Source organism: Gigantopelta aegis, chromosome 5 (assembly GCF_016097555.1).
Source record: "Gigantopelta aegis isolate Gae_Host chromosome 5, Gae_host_genome, whole genome shotgun sequence".
Classification (NCBI taxonomy): Eukaryota; Metazoa; Mollusca; class Gastropoda; order Neomphalida; family Peltospiridae; genus Gigantopelta; species Gigantopelta aegis.
Genome location: NC_054703.1, coordinates 28,790,894 through 28,802,087, shown reverse-complemented (window position 1 = coordinate 28,802,087; position 11,194 = coordinate 28,790,894). Strand labels below are relative to the sequence as shown.

General features: G+C 37.0%; 1 protein-coding gene across 1 annotated transcript in view; it reads left to right on the top strand.

Moving 5' to 3' along the window:
* Positions 1-574: 574 nt before the first annotated feature.
* LOC121373062 (sushi, von Willebrand factor type A, EGF and pentraxin domain-containing protein 1-like) overlaps positions 575-11,194 on the top strand; it is a 44,532-nt gene continuing 33,912 nt past the window's right edge. Inside the window, exons 1-3 of the mRNA XM_041499506.1 lie at positions 575-856; positions 3,730-3,814; positions 8,607-8,783. Of these exons, the coding sequence (XP_041355440.1) occupies positions 575-856; positions 3,730-3,814; positions 8,607-8,783 (544 nt within the window). The remainder of the gene's footprint in view (positions 857-3,729; positions 3,815-8,606; positions 8,784-11,194) is intronic.

The following is an 11,194-nucleotide window of genomic DNA, read 5'->3' as shown; positions in this document are numbered from 1 at the left end:
ATCTACTGGTTATTTTTACTGAGATGTCATGATTAAATTACTTTTAAGAATCCCAATAATGTCATTCAAGTTCCATAGTTAATTGCTATACATTTTTAAAGCATATTTCCTCTTTTAAGTTTGTGTCCCAATAATACATTAAATATTGATGTAATGAGAGTCTCGCGTGCTTTTAATCGTTTTCAACATCATTTGTGTATAGAAAACATTAATTTCAATTTGATGGAGTGGACATCGATTACTATGAATGTATGCTTTTTTCAACAATGAAGGCTAGACGAATTCATTATGTCCTAGTAGAACAACATAATAACTTAGCCTGTTTCACAAATACACAATGAAGTCATGCTCTCGATAGATTAGGATAGTGCAGCAATCTCCATTTTACAAAAATGTGACTTGGGCATCTTTCTACTTGAACTCTTCACATATGTAATATTATGTATGTGGGTGTGCGTGTGTGTGTGTTCGTGCGTGCGTGTGTCTGTGTACGTATGTATGTATGTATGTATATATATATATATATATCGTGTTCACTTTCAGATGCGCTTTTTAGAATAGAAGAGATATCCACATGACGATGTCATTCAAAGCAGTACTGTGGATTTTGTGTCTCATTACTAAGGCCACTGAGTTTTCACTTTCGCTTGAGGGGTCAGATTTTGTCACTGAGACTGTGAGGAATTTTCTTCAGTGTCAGAATTTGTGCGATCGGCGATCTCTGTGCAAATCTGTGAAGTACAATCCGAGGACCCGAGAGTGTACGTCAAACTTCCACGACTCCTTAACGTCAGATTCGACTTTAGGTTCTACAGACCCAGGCGCTGTATTTTCAGAAAAACGTTCCTTCCCGAAGGTAAGACAATTGGGGTAGTCAGAATCATGCCACATTAGGAGGAGTCGTGTTATTGGGTGAAATGAAAATATAATCTTGTGGAGGGATATGTGTGATGTTGAGACACGGACCCACTCCTTTTGCTAGGCCAACATGTATCAACCATCTGCAGCTGAAGAAAGCGTCCTAGCCCTGGTGGTTTAAAATTGCTATCAGTGACTTTATATGCACAGGCTCTAGTGGTGTCGTAAAACAAAAGAAACTTTTATATGTATGACGTGTTATTTTTTTGAGACAAGTAATCCAGTGCCGTAAATTGGCTTTAATAGACCACTTCGGAGTTCGCTTATGTCCGGTTTTCACGGGTTACTGTTTCATACATTTGACAGCGGGAATCGAGTAGGCCTATACATCATTTACATCATTGTTAAATGTAATAAGAACGGAAAATGTGCACCAACTGCTATGTTATTACCAGATTGTTTTTCGGTATGGTCAATATCACATATTAGGATTAAAAATTGTATTGTGCGACCCTCTGGCGAGCATAATACATTATTTGTATTCCTAACATATGATATTGACGATACCGAAACACACGATGGTAATAATCTCTTTATCATATAAGCTCAAGCTTAATACAACGAGTTTTTGTAAACTGTACACGCAACTTTAAATCCAGTTCGCCATTACTAGATATACAAATGACGTAAGAATATGTGGCGCGATGTCTTTTTGAATGGAAATGACGTCAAACTCGAATGACGTCATTTTGAATGTCCTTACATAAAAATAACGTAGTGCGTACCGTAACGCTGGACAGCTTTGAGTGTAACATTGCTGTTGGGCTGAGTTTTTTTTATTTCATGACTATAAATGCATGCGTCAATTGTGGAGTGTCACCCTTGTACGTATGCTTAAATTTCAATAAACCTAGTGCCGTGACCTCGATTAATTTACATCTAATTTGCAAAGTTATCAAATTCTTAAAATTCTTGAAAATATCACATACTTTGTTTCATTTTTATTTTTAATATATTTTTTTTGTATACAAATACACTTCTTTATTTTTCTCAGGATTGTATTTCGCCTTCAACATTTCAAGATTTCCTTTTTTATGTCCCACGATTCGTATGTAGCCTATTCAGGGCTGTTTCTCTGAGAAAGTCGATAAATCTCGAAATGTTGAGGGCAAACTTAACACTGTAAGAAACAAAGAAGTGTATACTATATTTTGGGAAAACCCCCAAAAAAACTCTGAGCTGTAGGAAAAGAAAATAATGCGACAATAGACCATTGTTTTAGTACATGCAGAACATGTTAAGTACGTAATCGATAGTAGGCTTATAGCGTATTTTGATATTACGTTTTGTATCAGGCGCAATTTTAAAAGTAAGACATATTATGTGAAAATAATTTTTGTTACACTCAATAGACAACATAATATACTCAGGGGCGGATCGGGGGGGGGGGGGGATGGGATCAGGGGCCCGCCCGCCCCTTATATTTTGCGATAGTTATAATTTAATTATATATTAATTTTCATTTTTTTACGATCCCTATCCAAACCTCCGCCAAAGTTCCCTTGGCATTCCACCTCATGTCACTGCCCCCCCCCCCCCCCCCCCACACACACCTTAAATGGATGTTCTGGGGCCGCCACTGATACTGAACGTCAATGTTCTGATTTGTTTACTTGTTCCGTCATGTCATGCCTGTGTAGCAATATAAAATTTCAAATGTGTAACAGTTAAAAACTATGTTTTGTTTTTGTTTCGACACCTCTAGCGCACATTGCTTTATTAATCATCGGCTTAACATATATACTTAAAGAGAAAACCCTATATATGTTCCATTAGTAGCAAGGGATCATTTATATGCAACATCCCACAGACAGGATAGCACATACCACGGCCTTTGATATACCAGTCGTGGTGCACTGGCTGGAACGAGAAATAGCCCAATGGACCCACCGACAGGGATCGATCCCAGATCCTAGGTATGTAACAGAAATCGTAGCATACAATAAGGCGATTACCAATCTGACATAAACATATATTATTGTACATCTACACAAGACTAATTCCAAAAGATGTCACGGTAAGTCTCGTGAGTGACTGCAGCTATAATTCACTGCTAGGTCCTTTATTCACAGAGTAGATCTTGAATAGCCCGAGTACTCTGCAGTTCGACAGCTAGACGGATATTCGGACTGTCATAATCGCTCTCTCAGCAGGAGACCGGCCTCGGTGGCGTCGTGGCAGGCCATCGGTCTACAGGCTGGTAGGTACTGGGTTCGGATCCCAGTCGAGGCCTGGGATTTTTAATTCAGATACCGACTCCAAACCCTGAGTGAGTGCTCCGCAAAGCTCAATGGGTAGGTGTAAACCACTTGCACCGACCAGTGATCCATAACTGGTTCAACAAAGGCCATAGTTTGTGCTATCCTGCCTGTGGGAAGCGCAAATAAAAGATCCCTTGCTGCCTGTCGTAAAAGAGTAGCCTATGTGGCGACAGCGGGTTTCCTCTACAAATCTGTGTGGTCCTTAACCATATGTCTGACGCCATATAACCGTAAATAAAATGTGTTGAGTGCGTCGTTAAATAAAACTTTCCTTTCTTTCTTTCTCAGCAGGAGATACCTCTATAGGGAACACTCGGAAGTTCTGCTTACCACAGGCTAGACAACGATTCCTGCTGTAATACAATAATCCTATATCTGACGTTAGATACCTTTATGTTGATCATTGTCTAGTTCTCTAATAAGAAATATATATATATGTTAAATATTAATCACTAATACACACACACGCTACAGGAAGAAACCGGAACATGGTTGAAATTGTAACATACTTGCACAGTTAGTTCAATGTTGTCTCGGGTTTCTTTTCTAGGATAGTGGTGTCTGTGGTGACCGTTCCTGTGAAGACAGCCACGTGTGTACCCAGTTAGGAACGAAAGCAGAATGTGTGACAGACGGTATGTTACAGAATTAGCAATGTTGTTGTTGATGATGATGATAATGGTGGTGATGATGATGGTAGTGTTATGCCCGGCGCAGACGAGCGTTTTTTAACGCATGCGTCTTGCGTTAAAAAACGCATCCGTCCGAACGCAGTAAAAACGCATCGTGTGCGACCCCCTCTGCGTTCCGTTTTTTAGCGCTGCGTCGATTTCTCAAATATCAAACATGTTTGATTTTAGACTCACAGACGCATCCGTCTCCTGCCGCATCCGTCTAAAAACGCACGTGTGCGCCTACTTGCGTCTGCGTTGCGTTCACATTTTTATATTGACCAATCATCTGTCTATATATCTGTATATAACGAAATTAACAATTATTGGTTTCAGTGATGAATAGAACTGTGAAAACCTTTTAAAATGTATTAATAAATTACATTTAATCTTTGTTATTTTTCCTAGAGTAAAGTATAAATAAATTAATTAATAAAAGAAATCGTCAGTGGATCGCAGGAACGCATCGCAGGTAGGCGCACACGAGACGCATCTGTCTGCGTTGAGTCTGCGTTTTTTAACGTTTAAAAACGCTAGTCTGCGCCGGGCATTAGAATGAATGAATGAATGAATGTTTAACGACACCCCAGCACGAAAAATACATCGGCTATTGGGTGTCAAACTATGGTAATGCAAATAAATAAAGTGATGATCAACATCTGTTTATGATGATGATGATGATGATGTTGATGATGATAATGATGATATTAATGATGATGATGGTAATGATGATAACTATGACTGTGATCATTATGATGGTGCTGGCCATGATTATGACGATAACATAATTGTGATGATGATGATGATGATGATGATGATGATGATATTTCTTCTTACACCAATGGTCCAGGGGGAAATCAAATACCATAATTGTAAATATATCAACGTTTAATTGTTATACATTTTTATTAATTGTTTTTTAAGTTTATTATCCCCAGAAAAGAAAATACGGTAATGCCAGGGTTGGAGGCCCTGGTATCACCAACTTACATTCATGTTATAAATATACAATATACACGAATACAAATAATATGTTATGACAGTCATAAACCAAACGTTATTTCAACATTTGAATCTGTTTCTCTGTCAATGCATGTCTGTCTCTCTGTCAGTATCCCTCTGCCATTGTCCGTTTTTCCTCTTCTATGTTTCTTTGTCCCTGCGCCTGTTCGTCTGTCTGTGTATCTATCTGTTTCTGTCGGGGCGTCGCGTAGACCAGTGGTAAAGCGCTCGGTTGATGCACGTTCGGACTGTGGTCGATCCCCGTCGGTGGGCCCATTGAGCTATTTCTCTTTGCAGCCAGTGCACTACGACTGGTATATCAAATACCGTTGTATGTGCTATCCTGTCTTTGGGATGATGCATACAAAAATATATTGCTTTTAATGGAAACATGTAGCAGATTTCCTCTCTAAAAAACTATATGCCGATGATTAATAAATCAATGTGCATTAGCGGTGTTGTTAAACAACACAAACACAACTATATGTCTGTCCGTCTCTCTTTGAGTGCCTCTCTTCCCCCTCTATCTCCTTCTTTGTCTGTCTGTCTGTCTGTCTGTCTCTATATATATATCTCGTTGTGTCTCTGCCTCTGTATCTATGTCGCTATGTGTCTCTTTTCTGTCGCTCTGTGTCTTTCTCTTTCTGTCTCTTTTTGTCTCTCTCTCTCTCTCTCTCTCTCTCTCTCTCTCTCTCTCTCTCTCTCTCTCTCTCTCTCTCTCTCTCTCTCTCTCTCCGTGTGTGTCTCTGTTTGTCTGTATCTCTGTATGTATGTCTGTCTCTTGCTTTATTAAACATAACAGCTGATTTGCTTGTCGTTTACAATTTCGAATCGACAGGGTTTTTCTAACCACTTTGAGGACTACTTCGGTAATCACTCCTTGAATCGATGTTTTTAAAAAGTAGTGCTTACAAAACAAAACAACTCTAATACACGTATATAAGTTGTGCTGACGTGTTTACGCAAGCCACTAGACATTTGAACAACGATTCAATTACACAGTATTTAAGAAACGTATTCATGGTGACAATCGGACATCCGTGCATTATACCTGTAACTACGCTTTGACGTAGTTTAGAAGATTCGATTGAATGCATGAGAATAGAAAGGTGTTCGTCACTAGTGAACGTTCCTATTCAAGCTTTGTCAAGCTTGACTCGCTAGAACCACTTTACAAATGGGTTTACAAAAACCCGCAAAATACAACAACAACAAAAATTACACAAACACAACTCACAAAAGGAAGCAAAAAGCAAAAACATTGAAACATATCACACAATAAAACCACACAGAAAATCAAAACCCCAAACAAAACACTTTTTTTTGGTGTGTGTGTTTAAAAACAAAGACATCATGGGCAGTGAATAAAATCAGTGAAGGATACAAAGCATATGGATGGGTGGAGTAGGTCATATTTATTCTTAAAGGCATACTGTCACAGATTTAAGGACCGTATTTCTCTAAAAATGGATAATAAATAAAAATTACAGTAATTGTTGGAAACCAAATCTAGCTATCACATCACCTTAACTGAACCATGATGGAGTGAAATACATTTCAACCCTCTCGGCAATTTTAGTTTTTGAATTATGGACCATTGCCATAATTCAATTATTTTTACAAAATGTCATTAATAAATGGAGTGTGGTGGTTATGAAGATGGTTGAATAAAGTAAATTTAGGGACAAATCAAATGATATTTGTTCAGGTAATACTACTTTGTTAGACTATTAAATAGGTCAGTGGTCTGTGACAATATGTCTTTAAAGGGTTGACCGTTTCGCTAGTACTTTCTTAACGACTATCACAAAAACCTTAGGAGCCCCATGAATTTGCCACTGAATTAAATGCATTTGCGAATTTAGTTATTCCCCCAAAACACATTGCTGAAAAAATATATAATTAGAATTGCATGAATATATTAAAAAATAGAAAATAGAGCAATAACTTGTTTTTAAAATTCATCAACATGTACGTTTCTGTTTTGTTTGTTATGTATAAAACTACAAATTAGACATTGCTACATCTGTTTGTATACTATGCGCTCGAGAATACTAAAATTGTAATATGCTGCAGCGATGTAATAAGAACCAGTATTTATTTGTGATATATAACTATCAGTTAAACTTTATAGTTATGTTTTATGCAATTCACTCGAGAATATTAAATGTGTTGTGTACTGCAGGGGCATAAACATTGTTTTCAATAAGAAGACTTGTTTTAGGAAGACTGCCACTCCAAAGTTATCATTATTAAAGGCAGGAAGGAAGGAAATGTTTTATTTAACGGCGCATTATTAAAGACAGCTCGCTTGATGCGCGGTCGGTTTGGGATCGATCCCCGTCAGTGGGCCATTGCGCTATTTCTCGCTCCAGCCAGTGCGCCACGACTGGTACATCAAAGGCCGTGGTATGTGCTATTCTGTTTGTGGGATGGTGCATATAAAAGATCCCTTGCTGCTAATCGAAAAGAGTAGCCAAGAAGTGTTGACAACGGGTTTCCCCTCTCAATATCTGTGTGGTCCTTAACCATATGTTTGGCGCCATATAACCGTAAACAAAATGTGTTGAGGGCATCGTTAAATAAAACATTACCTTTATTAACGACAGTCACACATTTTGTGTGACTTGAAATATACACTTGCTAACCTAATAAGATTCAGAACAATGTACAATAGTCAGAAATGAACAAAAATTTAAACATGTATTGGGGTTTTTTTTTTCTCTTATTTATGGCTACGTAGGCATAATTCAATTTCATATCAAAATAATATGGAGCTCGTTGAGTAAAGTTCTTTTTTGGTGAAAATTAAATGTGGATTTTGTCAAGCGATATCTTTGGGTCATTTAGTAACTCAACACGAATGGATAATTTTGTCGACGTGCTATTGAAACTGTAATGCATATAGCAGTAATACCTATAGCGATATAGAAACTATTATCGTTTAGTTACTATTACCGGACGTGCTAATATAACAATGCCTAGGGTTACGGCATGGCCAAGCAGACGAAAAGTCTATGTTCTCAGTATGAAGGAAGGGAATATTTCATTTAACGACGCACTCAACACATTTTGTTTAAGGTTAATATGGCGTCAGACATATGGTTAAGGATCACACAGATATTGAGAGAGGAAACTCTTGTCGCCACTTCATGGACTACTCTTTTCGATTAGCAGCAAGGGATATTTTATATGCAACATCCCACAGAGAGGGTAGTACATACCACGGCCTTTAATATACCAGTCGTGGTGCATTGGCTGGGACGAGAAATAGCCCAATGGGCCCACCGACAGGGTTCGATCTCAGACCGACCGCGCATCGAGCGAGCGCTTTATCACTTTGCTACTTCCCGACCCAGCGCAATACACAGGCTCAATTATTTCAGAAATTTCATGCCTTTAAAAATAACAATCGCTTGAGATGCTTGTGTCGCAGGATCGAACCATCTTGGTGGATAATTTCAACTCAATGATTGTTTTATCGTTCCAACCAGTGCACCACAACTGGAGAAAGGCCGTGGTATATGCTATCCTGTTTAGAAAAGCGTAAATAAAAGTATTTTGATGCATTAGGGACAATGTGGTGAGTTTCCTCTGATGACTTCGTGTCAGAATTATCAAATGTTTGACATCCAGTAGCCGATAATTAGTTAATCAATGTGTTCCAGAGGTGTCGTTAAAGAAAACAAACTTTAAAAAAACACAAAAAAACAACCACTTTTACTCAAATATTATTGAGACTCCCTTATTTCAGAAATTAATTGTGGCGAGCCTCCTGATGTTCCAAATGCGAGCAAGTCAACGCTCGGAACCTCCCTGGACTCTGTATCCAGCTACAGCTGTAACATCGGCTACAGCGTGGCTAGTGGAACAACGACGTCAACGTGTGACGTCACAAGAAGATGGACTCCAACCAACCTGACATGTGCTGGTGAGATTTTTGTTTTTGTTTTGTTGCGATCAGTCACGGCGTTAGCTTTAATGAAGACCGTGGATTGATTCGCCCTGTAACATTTTAAAATGGAAAAACAATAAAAAAATTGTCACACTTGGTATTTACATTAACACAATATATAAAGGCTATTGCATGGTTTGTTTTCGAATATCATTTACATGTCAACGAATGATGTGGGATAATCATATTTTCACGAATTGCTAACCAATGTGTGAAAATATGGTTTTCACACATCACGAATTTTATATTATATACATCTTTCCTAATTTTTGAAAATATCTTTTGCATTTAGTTAGAATAGTTCGCTTAATATCCTATCAAGAACACGTAGCGCCATGCTATATTTCTATATATACTTGAAATGGACTTTTTAAAAGAAGTTTAAATTAAAGTTATCTTTATTTAATTATTAAATTAGAAATTATTTAATAATATTGCTGTGCAAACATACGTGTTAAAGCGATCCTAAAAAGAAACCCCACAAAATCAAAAATAATCGAACACCAAGTTTAATTTTAACTTACACTCAACGACATTGTTTCATTATTATTTACCTTCGTATTCAATCAGGTTTAGATATTTTGTCGTAATTACACTTCATAGAAATATTTATAGGTAAAATTATTGACATTACTTCTTTTTTTCAAATACGCTCAGATGCATTCATCAAACTCAATATTTTTTTGTGCTGGGGTGTCGTTAAACATTCATTCATTCATTCATCAAAATCAAATGCGAAGAAGTAACACTGGCCACAATAATTAACACGCACTAATTTACAAGGAAGATAACTGAATCATACATTTGTTCCCAAAGTATAAATATGATATCTATATTTTCACCGAATATCACGTTTATGGTTTCTGTAGGCCTATGCATTTCATTGCTGTGTATATAATAAATAAATTTCTCTCATCGCCAGGTATATGGGGCAGAGCTATCCCATAAATGAAAGCTATGTAAGAAATGCGTACCTTAAATGGAATATCACGCGCTTGCGTTTAACATGACGTCATCCGTAGTATATGACGTCACATTAATGTGACATGGTAACGTGAGGTCATTACATTAGAAACAGTTTTATATTAACATATTGTTATTAAAACCTTGATTTTAACAGATGTCTTGTTAATTTGTACTTTTAAATTTTATTCAAGACATGAAACAAACACGTCAAATATGATATTGTTGTTTATTTATGATAAAATTGTCAAATAAAAACCTTACTTGTATATCATATAATATCTTACATTTTCAGTGCAGTCAAAGTATGTGCTATTTTTCAGATCATATACTTTAAGAATTTGATAACTTTGCAAATTAGATGTAAATTAGTCGAGGTCTCGACACTAGGTTTATTGGCATTTAAGCAAACGTACTTGGGTGACACTCCATGATTGACGTATGCATTCACAGTCATCAAATAAAAGCATTTCGATGGTAATTTGACACTGAAAGCTGTCCACTGTTCAGAAAACAAAAAACGTTAGGCATTACTTTAGTTTCATGTAAGGACATCCAAAATGACGTCATTCGAGTTTGACGTCATTTCCATTAAAAAATACACCGCGCCACATATCCTTACGTCATTTGAATATCTAGTAATGGCGGACTGGAATTAAACTTGCGTGTACAGTTTACAAAAACACGTCGTATTAAGCTTGAGCTTATATGATAAAGAAATTATTACCCTCGTGTATTTCGGTACCGTCAATATCATATATCATATATTAGGCTCGCATAATACAATTTGTGTTCCTAATATATGATATTGACGATACCGAAAAACACTCTGGTAATAACCTATATATATATATATATATATATATATATATATATATGTACGTATGTAGGTATACATACACATTCAAACTCCGACGTGTGTGTCTATGTATGCATGTGTGTGTATGTATGTAAATATGTATGTATGTATTTTTATATTTTGAATATCTCTATTGTATGTATGTCGGGTTTTGACTTAAACATACATATATTCAATGACACACTGGCAGAAGGGATATTAAAATCCTTTCTTGCCTTCACAAATTTCATCATGCCGTTACCGAGACCCGAACCTGTGGCACCCAATCGCCCGCAATTGTTGGGCCGGGACGCTACCAATCAGACCAACTACGTTCCACAAAAATAGAACGATCATTAGTCGACCATATTCGTACCGGTCCAACAACCACGCGGTTCTAAAGCCCCATGGCTTGGCAACGTTTGACTTACATGCATATTTGGACAGACCTGGCACTGGCTATATATATATATATATATATATATGTTTATATTTTGAATTCTCTATTGTATGTATGTCGGGTTTTGACTTAAACATACATATATTCAATGACGCACTGGCAAAGGGGATATTGAAATCCTCTATT